General features: G+C 29.6%; 2 protein-coding genes across 4 annotated transcripts; one reads left to right on the top strand and one right to left on the bottom strand.

The window, feature by feature from the left end:
* Window positions 1–55: 55 nt before the first annotated feature.
* On the bottom strand, window positions 56–4,071 carry LOC124427704 (OTU domain-containing protein 5-A). Of its 3 annotated transcripts, none has more exons than XM_046970949.1 (12): window positions 3,345–4,071; window positions 3,161–3,253; window positions 2,847–2,938; window positions 2,636–2,760; window positions 2,418–2,563; window positions 2,186–2,341; window positions 1,916–2,072; window positions 1,622–1,833; window positions 1,419–1,538; window positions 1,183–1,338; window positions 923–1,112; window positions 56–803 (listed from the first exon to the last, which is right to left on the bottom strand). In XM_046970949.1, the coding sequence occupies exons 1-12, from the start codon at window positions 3,480–3,482 to the stop codon at window positions 673–675; spliced, it is 1,716 nt and encodes a 571-aa protein (XP_046826905.1). In that variant the 5' UTR covers window positions 3,483–4,071; the 3' UTR covers window positions 56–672. The 3 variants fall into 3 exon arrangements, with proteins under 3 accessions (XP_046826905.1, XP_046826904.1, XP_046826906.1); XM_046970948.1 differs by having other exon boundaries at window positions 2,636–2,763; window positions 3,345–4,070; XM_046970950.1 differs by lacking the exon at window positions 3,345–4,071 and having other exon boundaries at window positions 3,076–3,213.
* A 282-nt stretch (window positions 4,072–4,353) lies between these two features.
* On the top strand, window positions 4,354–17,411 carry LOC124427706. Its single transcript, XM_046970952.1, has 6 exons — window positions 4,354–4,492; window positions 10,145–10,257; window positions 11,332–11,635; window positions 13,340–13,647; window positions 13,887–14,063; window positions 14,374–17,411. The coding sequence occupies exons 3-6, from the start codon at window positions 11,335–11,337 to the stop codon at window positions 14,410–14,412; spliced, it is 825 nt and encodes a 274-aa protein (XP_046826908.1). The 5' UTR covers window positions 4,354–4,492; window positions 10,145–10,257; window positions 11,332–11,334; the 3' UTR covers window positions 14,413–17,411.
* Window positions 17,412–17,568: the final 157 nt, after the last annotated feature.

Here is a 17,568-nt window from a genome sequence, read left to right as displayed (position 1 = left end):
TTTTGAATTTTCGATAAATTATAATAGGAAAGATTGTATGAGAGTAAGACGAATATTATAGGTAATAGTTTTTTTATTTACTTCTTTTCTTACAAATAATGCAATCATTACTTTTTCTGAAGCATTTTGACCTATTATGTTATAACAAGAGAACGTGTCACGATTATCAAAGAATATTTTTTTTTTTTTCTATCCATTAAAAAGTCTGCTTTACGATGACAAAGAGAACAATGATAGCGATAATGTAGGATGAAGAAAGCATCCGTGACAATAATGAGAACTACCTGCAATCGATTGTTTAATATTTTTTGCTAATGCAAAGATTTTTGATTGTATTTTACTTTTTGGTTTGTTTTTCAACGAAAATTATATCTAATGTGAAAGATTCGTGTTAAAGTCTTTTAGACTAATATTTTTAATTAATAAAAACGCGTATATATCGTTCACCGTATATACTTTTTACTAACACAATTATTCGACGAAAGAATTGGACAGAGAAAATAAGAGAAGACAAAATGTCGATTTTATAATACACTCGAACGAAAGAAAGCAAACCACCTTACACCCTAGCATTAATGGGAGATTAGATGATACTGCGATATATAAATGTATATATCTTTTCTCTGACATTTTTAAATTTTTTTTCTCTATAACGAACCTCTTATACAGAAATTAACTATTATTAGATTCGGATATGATGTCATTTGCAGATGTACGTGATTGCTTTAAAGTATCCAAATATTCCTGCTGTGATGTCGCTAATACTTGCGAAAGAACATCGCTATCTTCCCAGTCTGTCAAACCTATAACATGTTTACTATATTATTATGTGATATTTAATGAAAATAAGCAGAATATAATATGAGATCAATAGATAAGTTATTATTAAGTAAAAAGTTTTAGATTTACGTATAAATTTTACCAAATACTTCCGGAGGAAGACGATTGAACAGTGAAATATCAGGCGACGTATGTGCTTCCTTACTACTTCCTGGTATAGGTTCTTGTGGCATTATCTTTGTTTCAAACTCTGATGGTGGAAGATGAGTTATATTAGAACCTTGAGGAGATTGGTGCTGTGGAGACCTCTTATACCATACAGTATCAGGGACCTGTAGATGTAATAAATTCTTTTTTTGTATTTCCTTCTAAAGTCACTAACCGTTATAATAACGTTTGGACCTTTGGAGAATTGCGCATAGTATCTTGGCTAGTTTGAGTGGTAGTTGGAGAAGAAGTATGACTGCGTTGTTGTCCACGATTTCCATGAGAATGAAAATGTGCATGACTATGCTGTGCACTTGTAACCGTACTTGTACTGCTGCTACTTGCTGATCGCTAAATTAAAAATAAATATGTCAATTCAATATTGTTTAAAAATCCTTAATTTTAATTATATATATATATATTGTACTTACGGCTTTACGCATTTCATTATCTCGTAACCATTGTAAATAACTTTCTCTAGCAACTTGTTCTTCTATTGCTTCATTGGTCGCTTCCCAATCAGTAGCTTTTATTTTATCTTCAAGCATTGTCTGTTACAAGATAATATATGTTCATGTAATTTATAAAAAGATTTAATTATTTTCTACTTGGATAAAAGATTGATTTAATTTACCTGTTCAATATGTAACTCTTCACTTTGCCGAACTGCATCTGATATAAGCTCACGATCGGCAGAACCAGGATTGAATGATGGTAATCCTAATCCAACACCAATGGTAGCTTTATATGGATCTACTATACTGTTATAATGACTCCCACGTTGATATGACAATCGTATAGGTTCATTGTCACTCTTTACCATTGTATGGAAAATATTAATAGGTTCTATAATATAACATTTTAAAATTGTAAAATCTATTTTTTTATATACTTATTAATAAGACGTAAAACAAATGATTCATAATACCAGTGCTATAACAAAACAGTTGTATACTACGGTTATACATTTCAGACATAGCCTGCATTTCTATATGGTTTCCATGCACATACTCCTGCCTTTTTCTATCCACATATGTAGTAAAATCTTCGGCTACAAAATGGGAAAAGAATTCTTGATTGGAAGCCTAAAACATAATATCAAAAGAATTTGCATATACAGAAAAAAGGGAAAAATGCTTTTATTAATTTTACGAGTAATTTGTACCAATTTTAAATATTATCACCGAATAATACTTACAATATAATCCATGCAATGTTTTCGCACAATTCCATGCATCTCTTGATCACCATAAACTTGATCCGCAACTGCTCTAAATAAACATGCACCATCTTCGCCCATCTTTTTCACAATAAATCCCATTTTCCGCATACGTTTTTCAAACCATTTATCACGCTATATTTGTAAAAACATTTAATTATACTGCCATACGTGCGTATTATTTATTATACGCACGAAAAAACTAACTAACCTCTTGCCATTCTGCTAACGTAAGATTATTTCCAGTTCGTCCTGTATATTCGTCTCCGCTATTGTAACCATTTGCAAGTTCATCTAAATTTGATGCACTACCTACAATACTCATTCGATTGTTGCTTATAACTGCACCATCTGAACCTAGGAAAAAAATGAATTTTTTTTATAAAATTTATAAAAAATTTTATGTGCTACAATGTCATCTTCACTAACCTTGTAAACCACTACATGAAGCTGCAGGTGGTGTTGCTTGCCTTTCCCTGTCTCTTTCTCTTTCTCTTTCTCGTCCTCTATCCCTTTCTCGTTCTCTCTTGGAACGTGAACTTCTTCCAATGCAGCTGCTATAAAATTAGGCATAATTTTATTGATAAAATTATAATCAAATAAACTACAATTAATATAAATGTGATTTAATATTCAATACCTATGAGGACTAGCTCTTTGTCGATGACGTTTGCCATGGCTTGGTCCACTAGAATCTTCAAAATGCTTTTCTTCTCGCCGATCTACTGTTGCCTATAATAATGATTTTCTTTTATTGCTATTATTTATCTTAATATTATCAAAAATGTTTTTATTAAATGAAAAAAGTTCAGTAAAGAATCACAATATATTTGTAATTCTCATATTTATACATATATTGATTACTCAACTTTTTTGGTTTTAAATGTAACTGAGGATAATAGAATAGATTGAATGTAGCAATTTGTCATCAATAAACTTTCCACTTCTTCTCACCTCATATGAGCCACTGGTAAGAACGATAGGGCCAGAACCATGATCACCTTGTACGGTATGAAGATCAACAGCAAATCCATTAGCTCCACGCACCTGTTATAAAAAAAATCATAGTGCACAGATATTTTTTATATCGGTTAATAATGCAACATAGAAAGAGCATGATAAAAGTTATAATCTATACCTGATATGGTGTGTTTGGTAGAGCAATAGAAGTAGAATTATGTTCATTTTGTACACCATGAACGTCGACTTCCGAATTATTACTTCCCTCACGTCTGTCTTTTGACGCATTCGTTTTCTTCTTCGATAAAATTGTCATTTTGAAGGATGAACTTTAATTTCTTACGAATTTTTGACAATTTATTCAAGTAACACTTATGTATATGACGCATTCAACACAGAACTATTGCACATTACACATACTAATTGCCGAAGGTCGTAAACTTCGTTGCTTCGCAATCGTGACTATCACCATCCATTTACAATTTCACGATGAAATCTACTAATCACTTATTGAGTTGTTGAAATTTTTTTTAACTATTCAGATGTTAATTATACTTGTGGATATGTAAAAATAACATTACCCTATCGAATAACTACAACATGGTTTGTTTGACAATCACTTGCGACCTTCAATTCGATTCAATTCCTGTTTTCTCTACTGTTTTGTCTACCAGCCATTTTTCTCCAAAAGCACAGACTATTATAGTGAACTTAGCAAAAGCGAAAAGGAAGAATGACGAAGAACCAATCAGAAATAGGATATAGTTACCGATCCTTTGTTATTTTTTTCTTATAACCAAAATTCAATCTAATATAACTATAATTTCTTACCTCAATTAATTTTAATCTACTTAAAAATAGTTTATAGCTTTTGTATACTTCGTTCGAATTATTTATTTTATCTCTTTGATATATATATTTAAGTCACTGTTTACAATGATCACAGAACGAATCAGTCAGTTTATAGATACGTCACTTTTTCTATGATCATGCAGGAATTAACCAATAAAAATACACATGATAAAAAACTCGTTAATTTCTATGATAAAAATAATATATAAGTGTGAAATAATTTGAAAGCAAAGATTGAATTAGTTTATAACATTTTTTCTCGATCTTTTTTATATCATATGTGTTAAAAACTATACGATTAATTCAGACAGTAGACGTCCAATCAAATTATAGCCGCCATGATATCTTTTCCTTGCATTCTATCAACATTCTAAGTCAGATATTGGAATACTTACATTTTCAACTTCTCCAAACCCCGCTTTGTGAGTTTTTTTCCCATCAAAATCTCGCACAGGATTACATGATAATATTCAGGTATAAGATCAGAATTTTCTTTTTCTATACGAATTATATATTTCACGATTATATCGAATAATTTATTCAAATAAATGCACACGTAAAGGATCTATTAGTATTTACGCGCGTAAATGTAGTCAATTGATTAACAGATTTGGTGCTTTGACCTTTGATTTATTTCATGTAAATTAATTATAAGAATAAAACCTAAGTATTTAATTAAATTAATAAGATCCTTGAATTTCTATACAAATATATGTTAAGGTTGATTTAGAAAGATAAGCCTATTATTTAATTTGTTCTTAGTAACTTTTCTACATTAACGTCTGAATCTTATGAAATAATAAGAAACGTTTGTCTTATCTGTTTAGGTATTTCCTTAATTCAGGATAAGACTTAAGTATGTAAGAATCTTTATATAATATAGTAAAACCAAAGTGATCGATATTATTTCCGATATAACTGGGATAATATGATACGTTAAAAATATTATCGAACAATTGATCGATTATGGTTATTACACCATTCATTACATTCTATAATTATATAATTTTAGTACAAAGGTTCGTATCTAAGTTTATACAATAAATTTATTTCATAATTTTTAATCGACATTATCTCATAATAAATATTATATAATATAATAATAAATATTATATATATATATATATATATATATATAATATTTATTATTAGATTTTATATATATATATATATAATAAAAATCAGTGATATATCGTAGAACACTAGTCGGTAATGTAGATCTCTAGAGGAAAGATGATAAAGACGATTTGAAAGAATGAGATCGAGGTCAGAAATGTTCGTACTCTCTATTAAATCCTATCATGAGGAATGACGTAACACGAATATATATCATCCAGTTAATTGTGTAGGTATCCCTTAATTTGGTATATCTCACTGAATTATATATGACGACCATGGTAGACAACCAGTAAGAAGGATACGTCGCGATAATTCATATATTAAAAGGAACACTGTACTCCGACAAACAATATATATATATATACGTTTACATATATTTGCTGACTGCAGAAAATTCAAGGAGAGTAAAAGGTAGATGGATTATCGAATAGATCGCTTTATAAATCGTTTTTTCGAGTACCCTAATTTTTTGTAAGTTTCGTTAAAACAAGTAAGAATGATAGCAACAGAGAGAAAGAGAGAGAGAGAGAGAGAGAGAGGGAGGGGGAGAGAGAAAAAGAGAGAGAGAGAGAAAAGCAAGAGTGAAAAAATAAGAAGTTTCGACGTAATGGGGAACGAGAGCTTTATTGATGATTGCTTAAAAATCGCAAGAGCGAGATATTCACCTTCGTTCCAACCACCTACGCTTCATCACCCCGACTATCCCTGACGGTTTGTTCGACTCCCTTCCCTTACTAACCCTCGCTACCCCAGTGCTATTGCTGAATGGTCCAAGGGTGGGGATACCCCTTTCGCCACCCACACAATCAATAGTAAGGCCTACAGCTTCTCTGAATGGACTTGGCCGTTCTCGTTCCCGTTCCCGTTCCCACAGCGCCATGTCTACCCCGTCCCCCCTGTATTGATTACTACGCCTGCGGCTGATCTCCGCATGACTACGCGGGGAGTTGCTCTATCGACCTATTCAGCTGCATTACACTTCATTCATGAACACTTTGCTTTTCGCACACAATTATTATCGATATATCATACACGTGAAATTAGTTTCCCTCTCCCAATCATCCCTTCCCTCATTCCTCTTTCTTCACCCTTCTCTCTTTTTCTTTCTCTTTCAGTTTCTCTCTCTCTCTCTCTCTTTCTCTCTCTCACTCACTCACTCTCTCTCTCACTCTCTGTCTCTGAGATTTTCATTCATGCTTTTTTTTTTATTCTACCCACGCTCTTCACAAAACCGTTTATTTGATATTTCTTGTTCAATTTTGAATATAGTTTTAAATTGTATTTCTACGCTTAGCTGTTTCTTCTTTCTCAAGGATATGGAAAATGTGGAAAATCTACAAAGATAAGAATTCATTCGAATGATAAATGGGAACAATGGAAGCGATCGTTTCTATACAAATGAATCGTATATCGATAGATCGACAAATGTTACGATAATGTGGCAACGACGTTCGTCATTTCGATGACCTCGCTGTCTTGAATCAATTGCTTTGAAAATAGTACTAACTGAGAGGAAGATCTCATCTTATACATATACATATATATATATATATATATATATATATATATATATACATACATGTACACACACACGCACACAGACGTATATGTAAGACGAAGGTAAGCGTTTTTGATGGAAAAGTATATTTGTGTGCGTCTTTTGAGCGTGGGTAGTCGTCGAAATTATTTGCATACGGAGATATGCGGTAAAGAAGAGGGTCTGTTGGAACTAGCATTTATTAGTTTGGTAAAGGTCATTCCTTTTTTTCATTTTTCCTTTTTTCTTTTCTTTTATTTTCTTTTTCCTCCGTTCATCCTAACCGTGACATCAGACAATATTAATTTTAAAATTCTTTATTGTCACATCAATCGCGATTGTACTAAATTGCTTTGTAATAATTAATAATTAAAAATAGCTAGAAGAAATAAAACAAAAGAGTATCGTTATTAATTCTCTCTCATGTAGAAAAGTTCCTTTTCAATATGCATGTATAAAGAGAAATGCAATTGTATTATCTGTGTATATATATATATATATATATATATATATATATATATATATATATATATATATATATATATATATATATATATATATATATATATATATCGGCTCTGTCTTTTTCCTTTTTTCCCCATCTGTGATATCTATTGACAGTTCCATTCCATTCTAATTTATCGAGATCACCGTTATACATTGATCGTGTTACAAACGAGAATCAGATTTTTCAATCTTCTATCATATTCTCGTTTTATTATTTTCTTCCCTTTTTTTTTAATTTATTTTTTTTCAGTTACTTCATCATTTAACTTTTCCGATCGTTCTCGCGCGAATAAAATCGGGAAAAAAAATCTATTTAATCATATTTACGAAGAGAAAAATTTTTTTCTCTTTCTCTCTCTCTCTTTTTCTTCGTCTCTCCCCTCCCCCGTCCCCGCTCCCTCTCTCTCTTTCTCATACGTCATGTGGACAAAAACGAATTTTCATCTAGCACATAGAATTTCGATCTTTTTTTCCTTATTTTTTTTTTATGTCTCCAAGAAAAATCGTTCGATTACTTTGAATAACGTAGCGATAAATTAGAAAGTATTTTCTATTATTGTCTAGTAGTTTTTCATTGAATCACGTTCACGCAATTAAATGTCAACGTGGAATCATTCGTCCATGAATATCTATAGAATACAACGCAACCAAGCGATTTCCGTTTAATCGATCCCTTGTCTTTTTCGCATTAGATTGAACCGAATATCAATTGGAATCGAAATGAAATCGTATTAAATCTATTTAAAGTCTAATTAAACTCGACATTTCTAATCAGTCAGGATCGATCGTTTCGTTGATTTAAAATGTGTTCTTAGAGTGAGGTAGAGGGGACCTTTGAAATGTCATTTATATCACCGATGAGAGGGAGTATCAGTTTTCCGCTAGATTTGAAAGAAGATTTTCGGGGAAAATTCGTTGATGGTATGAGGAAAGGAAAGGGAGGAACAAGAAGAAAGGAAGGGACTGGGAGGATAAGAGGGAGGAAAGACAGAGATAGATTGATAGGGTGAAAGAGGAGGAAAAGGAGGATGGGCAAATAAGAGTAGGTAGTCTGAGAAAGGGCTGAATGAAATAAAAGGAATAGAGAGATGGCAGAGTTGAAGGAAGGGAGAGAACTAGAGGGTAATAGTAAAAGAAGAAAACTTGAATTTGTGGTGGTTGTTCGGCATGTGGGGGTAGGGGAAGAAAGAGAGAGAGAGAGAGAGAGAGAAAGGGAAAGAGAGAGAGAGAGAGAGAGAGAGAGAGAGAGAGAGAGAGAGAGAGTGTAAGGATTCTGTAAATGTGGAGGCGGTATCCTAAAGGGTGAGGTAGTGGAGGGTGGCATGATGGTACCGGAGGTGGTGGAAGCGCGTATGCTCGCTTCAGCACTGCCACCTCTCATCGTCAGTTGCTACTTGGTTTCCGGACTCTGCGGACAGGCAGGTTAGTGAATTCAACCTCGTTCAAGTCTCGTTCATTCACCGGTACTATATTTCCTACCTCCCTCGCTCTTTCACGACCCTTGTCTTTCTCTTTCTCTCTCTTTCTCTGTCTTTCTCTTTCTCTTTCTCTCTCTCTTTCTATCTTTCTCTCTCTATCTCTCTTTCTCTCTCTCTCTCTCTGTATTTCTGGTACTTCTTTTTTTTTCATTAATTTTCTTATCTTCTCAAATTTCTATCCTTTCCTTTCCTTTTCTATTCTAATTGATTTTTATCAATATAATTATTTTCTAATGAATATTCTAACTCTTTTGGTTTCATATCATTTTGATCATGACGTTGGTAAAAACTATGAAATATGTCATTCTTTTCTAATCACTGAGATGTTAGGATCTTTTGAAGTAACGATTGACGATTGCATCGATTATTTTCTTTATTTCTTTATGGAATTATTGTACATTCGTTTCTGTCGAAATTTGTCTCCTTTCTTTTCTCTCTCTTTTTTTCTTTTATTCATTTATTATTATTATTTTTTCTTTTTTCTTTTTTTTTTTTTTGAAATACATATTTCAATACGAATTAATAGTTTTTCTTTAATTCGATAGTATCCATTTTGTGGAATTTTATAAAATGCTTTAGGTAATATCGTAAAAAAAAATGCTGATTCACTTATGGCGTTCTACATTCAGCTCGCAACAAGTTATCGTTTCACGAATTTTCCGTGATATCGATTAATAATTTATTTGACAGAGATTGAATATTCTTCATTAAATATACAACCAAATTGATCTTTCTATTAATATATTAACAGCACAATTGATTCGCAAAGAAGATAGGTCAATATAATATAAAAAATTATGTCAATTTAACTAAAACGTTAAAGTAATGTTTTAATTGAATTAATTGATAAATTTCATGATAAATATTCATATTAATAATTCATGAATTTCTCTCTCTCTCTTTCTCTCTCTCTCTCTTTCTCTTTTCTTTCTTCGTTATATTTAATAAAATGTATGAGTCCAAATTTATTTTGCTCAGGTTTACGTTATTAAACAATGTCTGCTTTGTGTAATTCTAATAATGTATAATGAAAGAGACATTCTCTCTAAGCTTATAATAAATGCTCAAACTATTAACTTAAATTTATTTTATCTCTCGATCCTATGTAATCAAATACTCTCTCTTCTTAAGTGCATAGTTCCACAGGTACTATGCGGTATTGATCCACGGAAAAGATTAAATTTCTCGCTATTATATTTAAAGTTTTCTTATTAATCATTTTTATATTCTATTCTGGGACAAGCTCATTCGTTAATATTCCAATTTTAACGAACTGATTATTTTAATACATTCATAATTTTCATTATATTTCTTCTTCTTTGAAAATATTTCAGTAATTTTTTTTTTTTTTTTTTTATAAAATCATCAATATAGAAACCATGTAAAAATTTATTTAATTAAACGATTTTTATTATTTTCTATAAATTTTCTTTAAAAATATCAGAAACTCAATCATCCCTCTCACCTACATAACTTTTGTTACAGATTTGTTCGGTTGACGCTGCATATCTTACAACATATCTACAATCAAGACAAATAGAGTAACCATTAATCAGAGACGGAGGTCAGAAGCGAAGAGGACTTAAGTTATTAGATCGGTATGAAAACGATATTACGGAGTCGGAACGCGTAACTTCTAGTCACTTGTAAAAATCAAACTATTCGTTCATAAAACCTAAAGCTATTTAACATTAAATAAGAAAATATAAACTTTCGATCGATCTTTGAGCTTCGTAAATGATTGCTCTTCGTTTCTTATAATACTATCAATTATAAAAAAAAAAGGAAATAGAAAAAGAAAAAAGAATGTTATCATTGTAACAAATTTCTGATGCTTTCTGAAAGTGGCTTAAAATAGTATAAAACTTCATTTTGCTTACAAATACATTTCCATACATAATGTGTGTGTATATGTATATATATATATATATATATATATATATATATATATATATAAATACGTATATATGCATATAAAAGTATATATATATATATATATATATACTTTTATATGCATATATACGTATTTATATATATATATATACGTTGTATTTATATTTATTATCATATAGTATCGTCAAATATTTCATTCATATGTATATATATATGTAGAATGTCTGTTTTGCTGAACTTTGCCAGTATATTTTAGAAATAAAAAAAAATAAATATAAACTTAGAAATGCTTTATTAAAAAATCATAACAAAAATTAAATGCAATTTATTATATTAATAATAAGAATGTAATTTTTGTTATAATTTTTTAATGAAGCATTTGTAATTATACTGTTTAATATTTTTCTTATTTCTACTTATAAAACATGCTGGTATAATTTGGTGAGAAAAAACTTGAAAAATCCTGTGTATATAATATTTACATATAGTATTTATTAATATCATTTTAATGTAATTATTTAGTATATTACATGTACATAAATTCAAATTATACTTATATCTATGTTATATATATATATATATATATATATATTTATGACATATATATATATATATATTTATGACACATATATGTATATATATTTATGACACATATATGTATATATATATATATATATACATATATATATATATATATATATATATATATATATATATATATATATATATATGCATGAGTGAAGTATTGGACGAGTGGTGATATTTGATTGATTTTTCAGAACATGTATATGACGGCTCTATGGATCGCTTTCATTTTTGCTCAGTCGAGCAGATTGCTCGTCGAGGGTATTAGATCGCACTATGTCGATTCAACGCAAATCGCGGAGATCAACGAAATGGGCGATAACCCTGCGGATAATAGAGAACCGACGTGCAAAGAATTACGCACGATGTGGAGGTATACCAAACGCCAAAGTAGAGCCATCCAAATTATGCATAAACTTCCATTCGCACAAGACTTCTTCGCGTATAATCCGTGGAAGAATTATCAGCCTCCTCCTCAACCCCCTCTTGACTATCGAGGTGAGAGACCTATCAAACCGGCAGAAAACTTTTATATCCATAAACTTATATATTATAAGTATATATACTTGCATATATATATATATATGTTGTATTTATATTTATTATCATATAATATTTAACTCTTATCACTTCAAGAATATTATAATCTGTTCGCCTTTAAAAAAATTGTATGCTAAAGAAAAGGTACATAATTTTTATATAAGATAGTTGTTTATTAGTAAAAATATTTGCTGAATAATACGTGAATATAAATATAAAAAAAAAAAAAAACCACTTGACAACATTATTATCGGTTGGAGTGATAAGGATTAGCTCTTTGTACACTATAGGTATCGAAATTGTACTTTATAATATAAAGTACAATTAAGTTTTATACTCCTATATATTTAATTGTATAGGATTTAAGAACTACGAAATTCCTGTAGAGAAGTCTTGAAATTGTTGGTTAATATTATATTACAAAATTAACTAGAGTACAAAGGGTTAAATTTAATGATGTCAAAGATTTATATATTACGACAGGAGTGTTCTATATTTATTCATATTGCTTCGACACATAACGTAAGATTCATTTACAGAAATGAACCTAATCGAGAGAAACGAATGAATGAATAATGAGCGAACGAACGGGTGGGTTACTCAAACTCGATTTACGTTAGTTGATTTCTAGTCAAGAAAACGGAGGAAGGCATACAATTGGATCGAGCAGCAGGCTAGTGTTCGAACGTCATTAGTAAAACCACTATGCACGCATTAAGCTCCGTGATGCACCACTCGATATATTTCGTATATTTGATATATTTTCACTTTTAGATACTTTAAAAATTCTTCAAATTCATTTCAAAATTCGATTATTTCTTTTTTCCTCTTGCCAAAAGGAAAATCAAATAACGAAATTATTCTGTATATTATTTGACCTGCATTCGATATAACAAGCGGGCGCGAAAAGCACTTAACATTTTTACTTGTTGCGCGATGGACGACGCATTTCATTCGTTTGCACACACAAATTGAAAGAAATTGCTTCTTTCTATTTCTCTATGTTTCTCTCTTTTTTTCCCACTCTCTCTCTCTCTCTCTCTCTCTCTCTCTCTCTCTCTCTCTCTCTCTCTCTCTCTCTCTCTCTCTCTCTCTCTCTCTCTCTCTCTCTCTCTCTCTCTCTTCCCTCCCTATTTTTTTCACTTTTACTTTGTGTTGCCTACGAACAACAAGTATACAAATATTTCCATTATGAATTTGTTAATAACGAATTTATTTCTTTTTTTTTTTCTTTTTTTGAGAAACTTTTTTTCACTACAAAGGATTATAGAAAAAAAAGTTTTTTATTATAAAACAACGAACGTTAACATTGGTAATGGATTATATAATAGCTTTTAGAAAAGTTTAATGATAAAGATAAAGGTAAAGGATAAAAATAAATTCATTATAAAAGTAATCGGAAAAAAAATGTACAGACTTGTCATCAATAGATTCTGAAGAAATTAACGAATAGAAGAAATAAATCTTGTAAAATTTGTAATACTGAGCTTAAAGGGAAGTATCGTTGTACTTTGTCGCACAGCACCAAGATTTCACTTAATACGTTTTTCTTTTTGTTCTTTCAAAAAATAGCACCATGCGTATATAATGCCTATACGCCTATTGTTTACAATAAAAATTTTTGTTAAAAAAAAAAAGAAGTTCCTCGTTATTTTTTAACAGATTATACCGATCGACCTCGTACTCGTGCTGCTGGTAGTTCACCACCTATTTATGGAAGAATAGTTCATAAAGCACCACCAGGAAGTAGACTGCGAAGCAGCCAACAAATGCCACACCAACCTAAGGCCTTTGAAGATGTTGCATATTTATATGGGACAATAAATTTTCATCCACCCTCTTCCCGACGTCGACAATCGAGTTTTCGTATTGGTGGTGGTGCCTCCCCGCCTATATCTCAAGTTCCGCAAGCTGGTAAATTTCAACATTTACGAGACCTAATTCGTGGGGAGAGAGCTCGTGAATTGAAGGTCTGTATACGTCAAATGTTATCTGTTAAAAAAAAAAAGATAATAATAATAAACATATAAAAGATAAAAAAATAACAAAGAAATAAAAATATATGTCACCAAACATAAAACTTTGACAAAGGTATAAATTGAAATTTAACTCAAAAGAAAAAAAAGGAAAAAAGAGAATCTAAACGAATTTATAATCAACGTGTTTCTTTTCTTTTTTATTAAAAATTTTTTTTATTCGTTCATTTCAGAAACAACATGAATCTGATAGAATCGCAGCTGCGAAAGCGGCGACAATCAAGGATTATTCTAACGTCGATCAAGATGATTATCAAAATGTACCACGGCCACGGAAATACTTTGGAAACTCATTAGATGGATATCAGCAATTTAGAAATCCAAAGGCTGATATCAACCGGGCTTGGTCGGTAAGTTAAAATAGTCTTTTTTCTCTCCATTATCATTATAAAGTTATTATAAATATATGCAAATATATGTATATGAATTATGCATGTATAACAGATAGCTTATTTAGTCTATCAATCAAATAATTTAATTATTTGGGGAGTTATATATGATTCTGTTTTATTTCTTTTTCATCCAATGTAATAGAAATATCAAAAATATAATATTTGCAAAAATAATATGTTGAGCGATGTAATATTGTTAATACGATAACGATAGTAAAAAAAAAAAGTTTACAAAGTAAAAAAACTTGATGACATGTATTCTTTACAGCGTGGCGATCATTATTTGCCAGAATATATGCTGCGTTAATGAAGCATTTTCAAGATCAAGGAAATAGCCGACGAAAAAACTGCCGTACGTTTCAATATCATCACTCGTACTATTCTTGGCAGTATTATAGCCCAATTGTTTGATTTTATCAAAGTTGGATGAATTCCAAGATCTTAAAAAATATTTTCGAAATCACGATGAAAGTGTATATGTATATGTGTATGTGTGTATGTGTATGTATGCATGCTTGCATGTATGTGTGTATATTATATATAACACTCTCCAAATATTTCAGTTCCTAATCTATGCATATACACACACGTATATATGCACGCACGCACGCGCACGCGCACACGTACACATTCACACTCACACGTACACAAATGCGTGCAGTACACAAACACATACACATACATATACACGAATACGTTTGACGAATTTATTAAGATAAATAGCAAGAAACTTGAAAAATTAAATTTATCATCTTTTACTTTTACATGAATTCATCCTGAATGTATATATATATATATATATACATAATTCATTATTATTATACATATAAAATCATTCAGGATGATTTTATGTATATTACATATTCCTGACAATATACTTGTACATTTAATTGATTGTAAAACAGTCGAATGAGCAAAGGATTTACCTGCATTCGAGAACATACATATTTATATTTATATATATATATATATATATATATATATATATATATATATATATATATATATATATCAACACACCGTGTAAATGGTAAAAACTAATCAAAGTGTGATATCCTTAAATAGGACATCTATTACACAAATCAATAACAGTATGCCGAATATATCAAGCTCTCATTATCCGATAGAAATATAATAACTGTCTTTTCTTGCATTGTCTATTAAGAAGATATCATAATGTATTCGTAATTCTTACGTTTCTCATCTTTCTATTTATTGAAAACAATAAATTATTATTCGATTCTTACTAAAATGTTCAAAAAAAAAACAAAAAAAAAACCAAAAATAATAATAATGACAATACAATCCAATTTGCAATATTCTTTATACTATTCTCGTGTAATTCATTTTAAGCAAAAAAAAAGAAACTATATATTAAACTGACGATTTTTTATGAGAGCTCAATTGTTCGATAGAGGAACATTAGACTCCGACAAAATATAATCAAATGAAATAAAAAATCCTTACTTCTTTCGCATCTTTAATGATATTTACATAATATGTGGACAATAAAAAATATAGTGATATTTACATTTATAGTATACTTAACTCTATACATATATATTGAAATTACTACGGTACATCCTTTTAAAAACCAAGTGATTGCAGTACACACTATTTGCGTGTATTTGAACTGCAAAAAGACAATAATTATTCTTAAGACAAAGCTTGTAAAAAGCATGTAAGTAATGTAATTGCAAATTCTCATTATATTCATGTACAAAGCTTGTACAATTTGACAATGCAAGAATGTATAAGAAATAGTTACCTACTCTCAGGATACATTTTTTCCAATGAATTATATATTAATTTTTTTTTTATTTTGACATTGCATGTAGACGATATCTCTAAAGTTTTTATTTCTTTTTGTAATCATTTTGACATAATATTATGCACGAAAATGCATTTTTATGTACGAGTGTTTAATTTATTGCAATTGTCTATTTTTTGAATATAAATATCTCGAGATTTGTCTTTTCAAAAGAGATGTATACTCTAGTATTATTTATACGATAACAATAGCTAATTGAATTTTTATCTTTATTTTTACAAGCTCATATGTATATTCAACACACAAAAACACACATACATGCGTATCTATCGAAATATACAAATTCACAACATTTTTATTCTTTAATTATAATTTGTAGTAGACATGACTTATTATTGTCAGTGCCTGATACACTTTTTGAGACTGTTCTCTAAAAATTATTATAATAAAATTACAAGAAAAAAAAAAGAATAATACAAAATCTTAATGGCACACGATTGGTTACATATTCAATACATACAGTCAAACACTAACATAAATAAACATTGACATTATAAATGAGAGCAATGGGATCTTAGAGAATGAATAATTAAAAGCTTACATTATGCCTTATAAACGACAATATTATCTGCATAATACAAATCTTGCTTACTTACATGGATACATTATACAAATTCAATGTATACTGCTGTATCTGAAGAGTAATTTAATTAACAATTTGTAGTTATATGCGCACGCGCGCGTTTACACATATCGTACGTACATGTGTATTCGCACTCATTAATAAATGCCGCGTAAACGTGTTCGATATTATTACAATAATACTATGACTGAGTTCGCAAAAAAAAATTACACACGCACGCGCGAACATACACAAATCGCAATTTATATACGATCATTTTTTTTAGCTGCAGTAGAATAAGTATATTGAAATTTTATTAAATTAATTATTCGAATAATATATTTATTTAATTTTTTTTTTCTTTTTAATTTATTTATTTCTATATTTTTGTTGAATTTTTTTTTTTATAAATAATTTATAAGACAATTAAAATTATTCTTTAAGAAGTTAAAGATGTTATTAAATTAAAGATATTAAGATTAATGGAATTTATTAAGTTCGTTAATTTGTTGCTAAAGAGTGTAATTATTTATTATATGTTAGTAATTCCGAATTTAAAATAATACGCAACTACTCAGGTTTTTCGCCTGAAAAGCTTTATCAATTAGTGAATAAGGCTATGTATGCCTACAATAAAATGTAACAAATTACAAATATATGACAATAAAATTAAATATAGACGATACAATAAGGAAAGTGTAATCTAAGCGTGTTGCGTTCCATGATGTAGTTGTGCGCGCCATTTGTTATTATTAGGTACAAGACTGGGCACATCATATAATAATTATATAGCGAAAGAAATCATGTAGATATTACTTTACAGTGTTAAAATATTCATTATTTATTTCTTATGTATGTTAGACAAAGTTAATTGAAATTGAAAACAGAGAAATATAAAAAACTTTTAAACATTCATGAGATCCAAAGTTCATATATCATAATTTATCTATTTTCTGATTAATTCAACATTTCACATTTATTCATTAAAATATATTAAATGTATATTTTTATTGTAGAAGACATAAAAATATACTTAACTTATCAATTACAATTATGTTATATTATCTTTT

Source organism: Vespa crabro, chromosome 10, assembly GCF_910589235.1.
Source record: "Vespa crabro chromosome 10, iyVesCrab1.2, whole genome shotgun sequence".
In the NCBI taxonomy this organism is placed as follows: domain Eukaryota; kingdom Metazoa; phylum Arthropoda; class Insecta; order Hymenoptera; family Vespidae; genus Vespa; species Vespa crabro.
The sequence above is the reverse complement of the archived record's forward strand: the minus strand, read 5'-3'. Positions and strand labels throughout refer to the sequence as shown.

What these genes read in the sequence shown, in the direction of transcription:
- LOC124427704 (XM_046970948.1), bottom strand. Translation starts at nt 3,482, where the DNA reads ATGACAATTTTATCGAAGAAGAAAACGAATGCGTCAAAAGACAGACGT. An exon ending in TACCAAACACACCATATCAG is followed by an intron (nt 3,254 to 3,344) that starts GTATAGATTATA and finishes TTTTTATAACAG; the next exon opens with GTGCGTGGAGCTAATGGATT. An exon ending in TTCATGTAGTGGTTTACAAG is followed by an intron (nt 2,564 to 2,635) that starts GTTAGTGAAGAT and finishes TTTTTTTCCTAG; the next exon opens with GTTCAGATGGTGCAGTTATA.
- LOC124427706 (XM_046970952.1), top strand. Translation starts at nt 11,335, where the DNA reads ATGTATATGACGGCTCTATGGATCGCTTTCATTTTTGCTCAGTCGAGC. An exon ending in ACCCCCTCTTGACTATCGAG is followed by an intron (nt 11,636 to 13,339) that starts GTGAGAGACCTA and finishes ATTTTTTAACAG; the next exon opens with ATTATACCGATCGACCTCGT. An exon ending in ATATCAACCGGGCTTGGTCG is followed by an intron (nt 14,064 to 14,373) that starts GTAAGTTAAAAT and finishes TATTCTTTACAG; the next exon opens with CGTGGCGATCATTATTTGCC.